Source organism: Malaya genurostris, chromosome 2, assembly GCF_030247185.1.
Source record: "Malaya genurostris strain Urasoe2022 chromosome 2, Malgen_1.1, whole genome shotgun sequence".
Classification (NCBI taxonomy): Eukaryota; Metazoa; Arthropoda; class Insecta; order Diptera; family Culicidae; genus Malaya; species Malaya genurostris.
In genome coordinates, this window is record NC_080571.1 from 129,026,470 (window position 1) to 129,042,048 (window position 15,579).

At 37.5% G+C, this 15,579-nt stretch overlaps 1 protein-coding gene across 1 annotated transcript; it reads left to right on the top strand.

Moving 5' to 3' along the window:
• Positions 1-13,683: 13,683 nt before the first annotated feature.
• On the top strand, positions 13,684-14,895 carry LOC131428825 (uncharacterized protein K02A2.6-like). The gene has a single exon (XM_058592867.1). The coding sequence runs from the start codon at positions 13,684-13,686 to the stop codon at positions 14,893-14,895; it is 1,212 nt and encodes a 403-aa protein (XP_058448850.1).
• Positions 14,896-15,579: the final 684 nt, after the last annotated feature.

Below are 15,579 nucleotides of genomic sequence, written 5' to 3' on the forward strand. Positions count from 1 at the left end.
CAACATAAGAATATCAAATTAATTCAATTTTGACTCCAAATCGTTCAAAAGGAAACGGTTTTGATTGAATAACTTTGTATATGAAAATTAACGAAGAAAAATTTCTTCAAGGAATTCAAATTTTGAGTTGAACTTACTCAAATTTTGAACAAAATATTTTTTTCTTATTTTAAGTAAAAATTACTCAAGTTTTGACAATTTCGTCCCTTAACGCAAAAATGAGTAGATAGGTGGTAGCTCAAGTTTAGAGTACGTGCACTTTTTATGAATTTGAGTGATGTGTCACACAATTTTGAGTTATGTTCAATGAGGGTGTGCGGACTTTAAGCAAATACAAATAATAATACCCCTAAGTCCCATACAACCGAACCGCCAATGTTTGGTTCACAGCCTGAACAAGCAAGCCTAGCAAATTACTCCCTTTTGTTGCGATAGTTTGAAAATGTGGAAGGAGATCGTTTCTGGCAACGCTTTATGCTAGTTGCTACGGCGCAAAACAAGTTTGTTTGTTTATGTTTTCCGTTGCTGTATTGCAACAAATTCAAAGGTACACTCCAGCTAATCGATGGATGAAGAATTACGATATATTTTGGCAGTGATGGGACTTTATTTCATAAACGGGCCTTGCGTGGAACATGGGTACAATTCGTATACGTACCACGGAAACAGCGATTAGCGCTCTACACGATAAAATAAAAGTTGAAAGAGAAACAAATGCAAGCTGTGTATGCGTTTTCCCAATAGTCACTCATCTATGCGTGACCCAGACAAATTGATTATAGCCCGAACGGTGGCAGACACAGCAGTTTTTCTCTCACGATGGATAAACTTATTAATTGAATTATTTTCTATTAGTATTATGACGTAAAGGTTCCCCGCATTTAGCAGATGTTGGAAAAATTCCTACTCCTCTGACGGGAGTGATTTGCAATGAGAAGAACGGGTGGCTACCATAACGATTCGGTGAACAGTGCCGAGACATTCTAACATATAATACTGAGCAATTTCCGAAAAGCCAAGGAGCAAATTTCTGAAAAGCCAAGGAGGACAAAAAACAAAATCCGATATAGAATAACCAAATCTCATACACAACAACATAGTTCAAGTTTATTTTTCACTACAATAAACAGTAACCATGGTGAATTTGTTCTTACCCTTCAGTGTTGCTAGTTTTATAGAAAACTCGTTAAAGTACATTGTCACTCTGACAGTGTATCATGACAGTGTACCGCACGATGCAAAATGTGTCCTTGAAAATTTGTCGAAGTATTCCGTATTATAATTTGTATTTGCTTTAAGTTCTCTTTAAAGCACGAAACACAAAACTGGTTCGTCGATCAAAAAAAAAAATGGCGCGGGCATATAAAAAATCTGTAAACTTTGACGGAAAGTCTGCGAAAAACTCCCCTCTTATATAAAAAAAACTAAACGGTGGTCCATCGTTGGTCCAATACGTTGGATCGTTGGTCCAAAAAAAAAGCAAAGCCTTGGTATTACATTCCTGTAGTGGAATTTGACCTTTTGTTTCAACAGACTTCGCAGCCGATTCAGAGTGTACAGAATCATTGCATGGCTAGTGCTACGATTCTACTGACACTACGAATCCTTCCAGGTCGGGACTCGAACATACGATAACTGGTTTGTAAGACCAGCGCCCTATGCATTGAACCGCCAACCCGGGACAAGTCCAATGAATGTCCAATCAATCGTTCAACGGGAGGCCACCCGAGTATAAAATATTGTAGAAAAACAATACGGTTTGCTGTTACAAAACCTTCCACAATTTTGCTTTGACCATTGAAAAATATTCTAATGTATTGTTATACACTATTCAATTAATTGTGAATATGCTTTTTACAATAGAATCGTAACAATTCAAATCAGATCTTGGAAAACAATCAAATGTACAAATTGCATATTGTTTGAAACACCACGTGTACAATAAATTCAATTGCAGAATCGTAGAAAAAATATGTTGAATCAATGGAAATGAAAAAAAGCTTGTCAAGATACAATAATAAGTATTGTAACCCATAGATCTAATTGTGGATCTATTGTTTATGCTGTAAAATTAATGGTTTATTTTGTTTACGGGCAACACGGGATCTTCGTTTGCCGATTTTAAAACAGTCCGTTGAACCGAATGCCATTTTTTTCGATTAACAAATACGGCAGACAAAGGTGCATCGTTGAGATTTTTTATATGAGGAGTTGGAGCCTCGTTGGACAACAAATTTTCTTTCTATACAAAGGTAACATCTAATTTTCACACTATTCTTGCAAGAGAAAAAACAACAAACCGTTCCAGCAAACTGAACGAATATTTCATCAGACCCTGTCAGCTTGGAGCGAAGTCAATCTTCAGTTCAGCAACGCCATCGCACGGCATCACATTCAACATATCATGTCAAATGTATGGGTGCGCAACCCTGCTACTTTGGCGCGCACGAATTTGACATTTTTCTCCCCTACTTCTATGTATAAGATTCGATGCGGGCTCGTCTGGGGGCGACATGCTCGCAAAAAAGGATGTTGCCAATGATTTGTTCGGGAAATGTGAGAGCTGGATATCTTGTTAATATGATGTCTTTGATTTCATGCAGTTTGTCTTTCAACAAGCGCTCAACGACCAACAAAATAGAACGGCCTGCTGAGAGGGTCGATTTTCAAATACGGCAACAAAAAATGTCTGCAGTAGTACACTGAAAGAAAACGCCAGCCGCATTTTGAATGAAACTTCATTCAATGCGATAAATCACTGAGAATTCCGACTATTGAATGATAGAACAATCTGCATGATCATATAATCAATATTCAGTGAGTTTTACTTCTTATATATGTCATTACCATTCATATATTATATGACTGTCAGTTACGTTTGAAATGCTAGTGAACTGTGTGTTAATCATCATGAATCAGACTGAATGTATGTTACCTATTGTAATTTAATCCCCGAGAAGAGTTTATTCCTAATAATGAATCGACGACACGACCTGCCACTCGTCTATCAAAACTGTATCGTAAATTTAACTACCCCTCAGTAACTGGAAATGTCAAATCGGAAACGCTAGTGAATTTTTTTAAACTGGCAGCACAAGTTGATATATTTATTGATTTTGAATAACAGTCACCATAACCTTGGTTACTGCATATCGAAGGCAAGATGAATGTAAACAAAATAAATTTCAGATCGGTTATTATATTACGAAACATTTTTATGGATTTACCTGACTCGAGCGGAATGTAAAAATTGAAGAGTATGAGTTATGTCTTTTATAAAGCCAAGTTCAAAATTCAGGTCTTGACTTGAAACCGTTGTGTGAGAAGGAAGACATGGAAATGATCGACAACGAGCTGAGCGAGGCTAGTGCTCTGCGGTACCTGCATAACGTACGGTAAAATGATTTCTTTGTGGAATTCCACTAGTAATCCTCGAATAGTGGCCAACAAAGTGAAACACTGTTTCCACTGCTGCGCAATCAACCGACACAAAAGAATTTTGACATCGGCATATTACACTGAATCCTACTGCCCAGAAAAGCTAGCAGTTGAAGTGTACGGATGAATCGCTGGAAGCAGATCATTGTCCTCGTTCGTTGGTTTCATCCATAGTTTCGATTAAATTCCGAAAATCGAGTTTATTTAAATGCATTTCTGCTTAATTTGGACAAAGTTTAACACTAATAGAACTATTCCACCGCTTTCAAAACATGTTTATTTGTTTTGGGGTTCCTTGGTAACTAGTCCATAGCAACTTAAACAGTGTTGCTCGAGAAGATTATTTTTATCATTTACAAGGGGTCGCTAGATTTGTGGTAACTGGCGGTGAATCGTTAGCGAACAGTTTTAATGCTGATTTTTCTTCGGAGTGCCTGGTCGTGTCGTCGAATGAATTATAGAACAGGTCGAATAATTTTATGATGAGCGAAAACTGAGTTTCATACTCATTTCTTCTGATTTTATTCCATCATTTATATGGTTGGCATAAATATATGGAATTGTATTACAATTGTATGTAAAATTGATAAAATCGAAATGAATTTGTTATATGATATTCCCATAACAAAAATCTTTCCATGCATGTATTATTTTCATTTTGCAGTGTTTCATACAATCGAATACAGAAGAATTTCTTCTTTCGAAATTTGAATGAAACTTTGATGAATGTTGAAGGAAAAATAACATAGCATGATTTTATTATTAATTATCAGTGCGTTTCCTCCAATTGTTAAAATATTTTTGGATAACTTGTCAGAAAAGTCAATGACAGAATGTAAACAACTCGCGTTTTTTAACCGAAGTTATACGATTAAGGTTTTTATTTAATACGTATTGTGGTGGTAATACGAAATCAGTGATTAAGAATGGTGCTCGATGAAAATATTGGAAAACCTGGTGTCAGAGTACTTTGGTGAGTATTCAGTGAAGTAAGAGTCTGTAATAGACTTAGAATTCACGTAATGTAAGGGCAATTTCTGCTTTAGACAAACAATTATTGTGACCATTTCTATTTTTCTAGGATTGTATATTGCCCCCTTATTCTAATAAATTCAAAACCATTTTGAATCCGTATATTGGATCAATTATATTTAATTGTATCTACTATCTTAAACATTCAGTTTGATAAGAGGAGACTTGCTCCGACCACCGACCCTTATGTTTAATAGAAAATCGAGCCAAAGAACTGAAACGAAATGAATGACGACGCTTTTTAAAGAAAAAAAAACTCAGATTTAATCAGTAGAATGAAACATGATCAAAATTTGACAAGAAAGTTTTAATTGTACCATGGATCTACTGCATACTCCTGGAATGGATCAGTTTTTTTTCTTTTTACAAGTGTCTTTTTCCAGGCTTGCTTTGGAAATGGTAACCAACAAATCTCTGTAACTATATTGCAATGCAGAACTTGATCATCTGCATACTTTGCTGCAGATTTTTAGTGTACAAGTCAATCATGTTCTTACTATCAATCAGGAGTCCTGGCCCCTCCCGAAATCAAAAACAGATGTATAATTATATAGAAGGTCTCGAAATTAACACGGTTTTTATTCAACGGTGGCTCTTCGTCGGTCTAATACTTTGGATCATTGGACCACAGTTGAACGTTTTTTCCTAAAGCATCCCTTACACGTGACAATATTATTATCAATCCAAAGTATTGTCAATACCGTCAATCCAATTGACTTGGTAACTTGAGTCCGCGTTTTTCGAAAAAATCAAGCGTTTAGAGATTTAAATATTGCAACTGAATATTGTAACATTGAGAGAAAAGGTCATTGTACATATTTAACTGTTTCCTCTCTGGAGAGAAAGTATTGTAGGATTGATGAGCAGATTTGATTTTTTGACAATATTTTCGTCAATCCGATGAAGTTTTCATTACACGATCAAAAGTATTGTCAATACTCCTTGTATTGACAATAATATTGTCTTGTGTAAGGGCAGCTTAAGGTAGCGCTTCGCCGTGGTCAAGTCGAAGCGAGACAACTCACTGCTTCCTCTTGCTTTGTCGCCGAAATTTCACTCTAAATTGCAAACTTCTCCAATACTAACCCGATTCACGAAAAATCAAAAACATACGATTGTAGGTAAATGATTTTACTATGCATTTGGCGAAAAATATTAGTTAGAAAGCTTTTCTTTCGCGAGATTTCGTGCGAGTTTTGTTAAACCTTTTGTTTTCTTTTTTCCATTTCTCGCTATAAACAATTCGCATATGTAGGGATGTGCTACGTTTTCAACAAAGCTTCAAAGCTAGTAGCGATGAAAATCATTACTGATTTCTGGTTCTACTGAAACATGAATAGAAATTATTTTACAAAGTAGTAACACTTACTTACATTTTCTACTCATCTTTATTCAACGTTTACACAGAGAGAACGGACAACGAAAACAAAAGAAATGTTGTTAGCGTCTACCGCATGTGGCATTTCTCACACCCCAATGCATGCGTTGACATTGTGTGCGTGCGAAAGAATAAGGAAAAACTCATTTATTTTTAAAACTCGCACGAAATCTTTCGATAAAAACGTTTATCAGGCACAGTTTATATACGAATCGATAGAAAAATTAATTATCTAGAATCGTATGTTCTTGGAATTTCCGTTTTCTTTACCGTTTTCTCACAATTTTGGGTAAAGTGCGTGAAACCCCGGGATAGGCAGCGAACTCCCGTGACCACGGCGAAGCGCTACCTTAAGAGGGCAGTACACTGACACCAGCATGCTGGCAGCCAGCAGAAGTGTAAACGGGGCATAAATGAAAAGTTTCTTTTATTTGTCATCATCAGTGAACAATTTTGGTTGTGATATGTTAAAAATAATTGCGAATTCATGTTTTATTGCAGGAAATTGCTTGCATATGAACTATCTGCACTGTTGGTAACCAATACTTTTTTTGTTTCTTAAGAAGAGTTGCGAGATGATCCGAAAATTATTTAGAATTGCTTGATGAACCGTTCATTCGATTTAACGAAAGGCACTCAAAACACCGATCTATTCGCATTAACTCATCGCCTTATATCACAAACAGCATTTATTATACAAGGCTTTAAACTTTACTTTCACATTTCCTTCTTCGCTTATACCAAGAACTCAATCTATCCGATTGTTTCGATTTGAAAATTTAATAGCGTTCTGCAAGGTGACAAAAATGAAAGGGAAAAAAGTTTTCTAATTGGTCATGTATTTTATAATTTAAAAATAGTTGCATGCGTTATGAAAAAAGTTCCTGCTTAAGCTTTCTTTCTAGCTTTCTCTAGCAAAACTGTTAAGACCTACTCTTATACATCATCTTCTGCCAGTGGTCTTGCATTACTCTCCTGGAGCTTTTATTGGAACAGTTCCGCGAATACAACATTACTCGCATCAGTATTTTGCTTTTTAATACTCTCAATTCTCGTCGAGTCCAGAATGTTACACGGCGTTTAGGTTTTTAAGAGATCCTTCGACGTCAGTGAATTGTTTGGATGACGTGAGATTTGTTGAAGTTATCCGCTACCTTTCCGACTGAAAATAAATCATTCTCTGTTTAAATGAAATTAATTATCGTTGTATTTAATCTACTAACCTCTCGTATCGATTGAATCGGTAACACGCCATCCAACTTTTTTCACTTCATTATAATAAACAGTAACTATGGTAAACACTAGAGTGTCTATTAGGCTCTCTGACAGCTCACTTACAACCACAAATGCAAATGAGATTGGTTTGTTTTCATCAGGGAACGCATGCATTAAACACGATTCAGACGATCAATCAACTTCGGTCGACGTCCAGATTAATTTATTAATTTTTTTTAGCCCAATATTGCTCACGTATCCTACGTTAAAATGTTCCGTGAACTTGACGTAGTGTCCTTTCATATGAATTGCTTACAATTAATGTTGTTGTTCCGTAATCGTTTCATGCAGGTAATAGTCGCTTGATGCTGCGTGTGAAGCGCTTTTACATATTGTTTTGTTTTCATCAGGAAACGTGTTGGTCACTCATTTTTAGTAGGGCCGCCATTCATTTTTCACCGGGCATAGAAACCTCAATAACCTATATTATAGCATAAATCAAATAAACATAGATTTCTCACTGTACACACTTAGAAAATTTCGCAGAATTCGGTAATTTTTTACCGAATTTTCAACAGCTGAACATTCGGTAATCAGTTCGGTAATTGAATTGATTACCGATTGTTCGGTAATTGCTGAACTGTCAAACAATTACCGTAAACTGTAAACCAAATGGATCTAACTGATTGTTCGGTAATTTTTTGTTCTTTTATTTTCCTTTGGTTAAAATTCTTTTATTTTCGGATTTTAGAAAACTACACATATTCACAAAAACGAATGAAGAAAATTCCAACCTGCTATGGTTTTATTCCACGAAAAAAGGGTCAAATGTTCCGGCTGACATGGAATTATGAGCACCTTCCAAAACACTGCACAATCCATCGAGTCCACCAGAAATTACCCTTGAACGATTTGTGTAGGCAGCAAGTGGATAAATGATACAAAATTATGAGGAAACAAAAAGTTTTTAGTGGTTCTAATGTTTTAAAAACTTTAGCACCTGTACCTCAATCCATTCGATGAACTCTACAAGATTTTGATTTGATTAATAAAAAGACACTTACTGAAAATTTGATCAACTGTTTGACAGTTAGTTTTCACGACAATCAGTATTTACAGAAGTTCGGTTATTGGAAGAATATTTTACCATACGGACGGTATGGGTTTTACCGTACTCGGCGACTATTCAGATTTACCGTATGAATTGTATATCTATTTACAGAACTCTGTAATGAAAACTGATCGTCCGGTAAAAATTTGTATAATTTTTGTAAAATGAAGTTCATGTACCGAAATATCGGTAATTTCTATTGATTACCGAATGTTTTCGTCAAAAAAATTACCGAGCAACGGAATCGAATCTTAGTGTGTACGGTGACACTAACAGCACCTCTAGTGACAAACGGGTGTACTTTTTTCCATTAGCTACTGTGGTTGTATTAAATGCGCAGGCAACTTTTCGCATGCATTTTAGGAGCATTTACGCACCCATTCTCCACCAGACGGTGCTTTTGGTGTCACGGGTTGCTCAACTACATTACTATTACACTGGGAAATCTATGTTTATTTGATTTATGATTATAGTCACTCTAGTAAACACCATAAATCAAATAAACATAGATTTCTCACTATACGGTGACACTAACAGCACCTCTAGTAACAAACGGGTGTACTTTTTTCCATTAGCTACTGTGGTTGTGTTAAATGCGCAGGCAACTTTTTCATGCATTTTCCCAAGTAACATTTTTAATATTAATAAATACTTGTAGCTGTCTTCAATCCTACATAATAAATCTTGCATTAAAACTTTAAATTCCACGAAAGCCTACTGAAAACCTCTATAAGAGCATGTTCCTGCTAAGTGGACCATTCTTCATAAGGTTTATAAAGCAACATTAATTTTATTCGGATGGAATGAATTCCGCTATGAATAAACTGTCGTTTTGATCATATTTTTCTTGACTATGTGTTTGTCATGTCTGCTTTGAATGGAATCAGTAAGAATTTATTAGATTTTATTTACGAGTTTGAGGCTTTTTCCGAACGTAAAAATTTCATGCGCTTTTATTTTTATCGTGAATGTATGGATAAAAATATGAATTATAACTAATCGCCTTGAAATAAATGCGGTTTTTGCGAAAGTCTCCATAATTTATTAACATTATTTTCTGTGATTCATCGTCATTTTTGTATAAAACTATTTCGTGGCGTTAAAACTTGTGCATACTTCCTGGAAATGAATCATGAAAGTCCATCATATTTCCTTCTTTTTTGCATTTCGAAGTTCATTTGATGTCAATAAAAGCTACGGCAAGAAACATCATAATGGCGGCCATGAAATTTCCTTTAATGCAAATTACACTTAACGTAAGATGCAATAAATCAAATAGGCCACAACAAATATGTCATAAATGTACTTTAGAACCCTCAAATTTGCTCTGAGTGAAACTGTCATCCAATGAACACGCACACACACAAGACTAGATTTATGAAAGAATTTAACTGACAATAATGTTTTAAAGAAAATGTTTGAAAGCAATATTAAGAGCGTTTGAATGGTTTTATTCTAGTGCAAATTGTTTTATTTTCAGCCAAGTTGTAAGTCTAGGTAGAGAGTTTTAAAGAAGCTTTAAAAACTATGATATTACATTTTAAAAGAGACACTTATTATAGTTATCATAAAACAGGTAGTGATTGAAAAATCAATTACAAAACTCCTATAAATTATAATCAAAACCATAAGGCATTCGAATTGTTACTTGGGTTTAGGAGCATTTACGCACCCATTCTTCACCAGACGGTGGTTTTGCTGTCACGGGTTGCTCAACTACATTACTATTACACTGGGAAATCTATGTTTATTTGATTTATGTAAACACCTAGGACAGGACCTGACAATTGTTAATCCACTTTTAGGACCAATTTCGGACCAGCTCGTGATTGGTTGAAATTGACATAAGCAAGTACAAGTTGTTGAAATCAAGATTACTGCAGGGTGATAGAAAAAGTGTTGTCAGTTTCGTCGGTAACAATGTAGCTTGATATTGGATATTTTATTTTTTGGGTCATCTTTTCAAAATTATTAATTTCAATAGGATTTAAGTTCAATTTGGTTTTAAATCCTGTCAATGCGGAAAGTATACGAGTAAATTTAACAATCACTGGATGATACAAAGAGAAAGCCTGAAATCACGAAGTGTGATATGGACGAGAATATTGATTATGTTGGTTGAGAATAGCACCGAATCTTTGGATACTTCTGTATGTTATTATTTTTCTCAAATAAAATATGTTGAATACTTTAGTTAATAAAGCTGCAAAAATTAATTACCCAAAATTGAGTGCTTTAGAAAAATTTTATTAAGCTGTTTCAACTAAACGTTTTCTTCAAAACAAACATCTGATCAAAATGAATCCAGAGCTATATTTTTGACCGATATAACATTTGTCTAATGTCGTTTTTCATTTAGAACACTCGTGGAGTGTTTTGCTCGATTCGTGCTGTTATATATTTACCACTTTTGTGATTACCTTTTCTAATGCATCTTGGCGCCTGGCAAAACTTCCCACCTTTACATGCAAACATAGAGATAAATTAACTACGCAATAAAGAGAGACACGAGTTATTGTTCCGTAAAAAGTGTACGTTTTATTTGGTGCTAATTCCACGATTCCTCCGGTTACAAATATCGGCCACTGTCTACAACAGTTAAATTGACGACGAGGATGGCGACTGCGAACGGTCCTGAAGATGTTCCGGGTTTTCCTGCTGCTATGCAATCATCATTTACTATCGACTCATTCGACCGACACCGGATGAAATGGTCGAGATGGGTGGAGCGGCTGGAAGGTGCTTTTGTTTTGTTCTGAGTACGGGAGGAATCGAAACGTTACATGCTGCTGCACTTCATGGGAGGTGAAACATACGATATTATATGTGATAAAAAAGCTCCACAGAAACCACAAACACTGACGTATGCAGAAATTGTTCGTTTGCTGGAGACTCACTTCAACCCAGAGCCCTTGGAGATACTGGAAAATTTTCGCTTCAAGAGCAGAAAGCAAGGAGATGACCGTCCGGAAGAAACCATCGATGAGTATTTGATAGCATTACGGAAGCTCGCTATCACTTGCAATTTTGGGGAATATCTCAATACGGCCTTGCGAAATCAGTTGGTATTCGGGTTGAAGGACAGAGCAATACAATCTCGACTGCTGGAAGTTCGTAATTTAACCCTCGACCGAGCTCGAGAAATTGCTGTTTCGATGGAACTGTCTTCAAAGGGTGGTAGAGAGATTCAGTCAAAACAAGGTAAACCGGATGTTAATCTGGTGGAATCGTCCAGAAGCGGTACAAAAACGAAGGTAAAAAAATCTAATACAAATACGAAATACAATGAAAGCGCCGGGTCGAATAAAAAATGATGCTATCGTTGCGGGAATACTGCTCATTTCGCAAACAAGTGTCCGCACATTACGACTGTTTGTCACTTCTGCAAAATGAAAGGACACCTACAGAAAGTGTGTCTAAAGGCAAAAAAGGAAAAGAAACCTGAAGCTAACTTACTAGACGATACTGATTCTAATGATAGTGTACGAATGAAGTTATTACGTTGGATGAAGTGTGCAAGTTGGAGAGAAACAGCAAGTCATACGCCTCCAAATTTTGGTTGGAAATGAATGTCAACAATACTGTCATCCGATTCGAGGTCGATACTGGAGCTCCTGTTACGATTGTTAGTAGGGAGGACAAGAAGAAATATTTTGCTGCCGATAAATTGCTACCGTCAGACTTGGAACTCGTTAGCTTCTGTAATACACGAATCAATATCGACGGAATGCTGAATGTAAGAGCAGAGTACTGCGGTAAAGTTTATTCATTGCCGATTTACGTTTCAAGTGTGAAGAAACATCCGTTGTTGGGACGCCAGTGGATGCGAGAAAGGCAGATTAATCTGAACAATATTGCTTACGCCGGTGTACATACAGTCTGTGCTGCTGCTGTTTTACCGAGTGTTACGCCTGCAGCTGTGAAATCATTAGTTGAACGATATGCGAATTTGTATGACCCGTCGATTGGAAGAATCCACGGATTATCTGCGAAGCTGGTACTCAAGTCTAATACGAATCCTGTGTACATCAAAGCACGACCAGTACCATTTTCGATACGAAGTGCTGTTGAGGATGAACTTGACTATTTGGAGCAAAATGGTGTGTTACAGAAAGTAAACCATAGTGCGTGGGCAACGCCCATTGTTCCAATGATGAAATCTAATAATAAAGTGAGGCTATGCGGCGATTATAAGATCTCGGTCAATCCGAATCTGAAAGTCGACGATCATCCATTGCCGACGATTGAGGAACTCTTTGTCAACGTAGCTGGCGGCAAAAAGTTTACGAAGATCGATTTGAGTCAGGCCTATCTACAACTGGAGGTCGAAAAGGATGATCAAGAGATACTAACCTTGAACACACATAAGGGTTTGTATCGGCCTACACGGTTGATGTATGGAATTGCGGCGGCGCCTGCCATTTGGCAGCGTTTGATGGAACAAGTACTGAATGGGATACCTGGCGTCACGGTTTTCTTGGACGATATACGTGTCACCGGTACGAATGATACTGAGCATTTACAAAGACTTGAAGAGGTTTTAAAGCGGCTAAGTTCATACAACATGCGAATAAATTTGGACAAATGCCAATTCTTTGCGAACGAAATCGAATACTGTGGATACCTAATCAACAAGGAGGGGATTCATAAAGTCAAAAAGAAAATTGATGCTGTCCAGAACATGCCGGGTCCGGAAAACAAGGATCAAGTACGATCGTTTGTAGGGTTAGTGAACTACTACGGTAGATTCTTTCCGAATCTAAGTACAATGTTATACCCCCTCAACAATCTTCTGAAGAATACTGTTCCTTTTGTCTGGACGAAGCAATGCGAGGATGCGTTTAACAAGGTTAAGCAAGAAATGCAGTCGGACAAATTTCTGGTTCACTACGATACAACGTTGCCGCTAGTACTGGCTACAGACGCATCGCCATACGGGGTCGGTGCTGTACTAAGCCATATGTACGAGGATGATTCGGAGAGACCTATCCAAAACGCTTCTCAAACACTGAATGCTACACAGCAAGCCTACAAACAAGTCGATCGAGAGGCATACGCGATAATTTTCGGGGTACGCAAATTTTATCAGTACCTGTACGGGAGAAGATTCACGCTGATTATGGATAACGAACCGTTGAAGCAGATCTTTTCTGATACAAAAGGATTGCCAAAGATGTCTGCGCTAAGGATGCAACATAATGCAACATTCTTACAGTCTTTCAACTACAGCATACAGTTCAGGCCGACGAGTAAGCACTGCAATACTGATGCGTTTTCGCGTTTACCGCTGAAACAACAAGTTCCTAACAATGTAGTGGAAGAATCTGATCTACTTGAAGTCAACATAATCGAGACACTACCGCTGACCATAGAGGAATGATCGAAAGCCTCTTCTAAGGATCAGAATGTGAAAGTTTTGGTTCAAGGTTTGCGGAGTGGCAGAACCGTTGAACCAAAAGATCGTTTCGGAGTTGATCAAGAAGAGTTTACGCTTCAACAGAACTGTATCATGCGAGGAATACGAGTCTACGTTCCACCAAGTCTGCGAGGAAAGGTTCTTGCTGAATTACATTCCACGCATTTCGGAACATGCCGACTGAAGTCTCTGGCTCGGGGATACGTTTGGTGGGAAGGAGTCGTTAAGGACATAGAGAATATGGTGCGAAATTGTAGTTACTGTCAGTCCACTAGGGCTGAACCCGCCAAAGTACCGACACACTGCTGGGAGGTTGCAAGACAACCGTTCGAGAGAGTTCACGTCGATTTTGCTGGACCGTTCATGAACACCTATTTCATTGTACTGGTAGACGCATATTCAAAATGGCCGGAAGTTCGAATCCTGAATAACATCACAACTGCGACGACTATTCAAATTTGTCGGGAATACTTTGCTACGTACGGAATACCATCTGTTTTAGTCAGCGATCACGGAGTGCAGTTTACATCGGATGAGTTCCAACGATTCCTCAAAATGAATGGAGTCTACCACAAGATGGGTGCGCCCTATCATCCTGCGACAAATGGGCAAGCTGAACGGTTTATTCAAACCCTTAAGGCAAAACTTAAGAGTCTACGATGCGATAAAACAACGATGCACGCCGAGCTATGCAATATTCTTTTGAGTTACAGGAAAACAGTACATCCTGCGACCGGAAAATCACCATCGGTGATGCCTTACAACCGACAAATTCGTTCTCGTCTTGATTTGATGATTCCAAATACTGCGGCTGTTTCGAGGGACGTTGGAGGAAAAGTTCGTTGTCTTCCTGAGGGGACGAGAGTTGCAGCGCGAGATTTTTTGGACAAAACTAAATGGAAGTACGGAGTGGTCACTGAGAAACTTGGTAAGCTGCATTACAATATTGAACTGGACGATGGCCGAACGTGGAAGCGACACATCGACCAGCTGCGAGAGGTTGGTCCGAACTTAACTACAAACCGAACCGTGTACGATATAATTGTTCCTGAAGACGACAGTACAGGACCCGAAACCGAAAAACCGGATGCTGCTTCTACGGAGTATGCGACGCCTTGTGTACCTTCATCCAGTAAAGAGATACCTGCTGTACGATCGTTGCCCGTTAAGGATAAGAAGAACCAGGTTGCTGAGAATTACCCTGTATCGAGAACTGTTCTGGAGAATCCTGCTGTACCAATTAACGACCATTCTCCAAGAAGATCGAGTAGAATCATCAGACCACCGAGAAGACTTGATTTGTAATTTGATACGTTTACTTCAGATTTCAATTGCTAGGGGAGAAGAGCTGTTATATATTTACCACTTTTGTGATTACCTTTTTTAATGCATCTTGGCGCCTGGCAAAACTTCCCACCTTTACATGCAAACATACACGGAAAATAAAAACTACCTATTATTTGACTTCTTTTTACTTAATTTTGAGTACTTCCTTTCATTCGCTCCTTCAATTGTTGTCAACCCAACAGCGAGAGTTTCGTTCAATAAGCTAAAATTAAGTAAACCGTATTAACTTGAAATTGAGTCAATATGACTCAACTATAGAGTAAATATAACTCATCTTTGAGTATTTTTTTGCACGTGTTTTACGAAAACTACCTAGAGCCACTTTACCTAAAATTAGGTTATTGAACGAAACCCCCAAATTGGGTGGAATGTACTTAAAATTAGGTTGATTTGCGGTTCCGTGTAGAGATAAATTAACTACGCAATCAGAGTTGCCAGGTTTTTTTTTCGTAAATCTGTCGAAATTCAAAAATTCATCTTTATTTGTCTGGGTCTACTATATACAAGGAAATTTTTGCCGGGCCTCAGTTTCAGTGAGCAAAAAAAAGGTCTCCCCACCTATCATATAAAGGGCAAAACCGTAAAGATCTAGCGAGATCTGACAAAATCTAGGAAAATTTGGATAATCTGGGAAAATTTGGA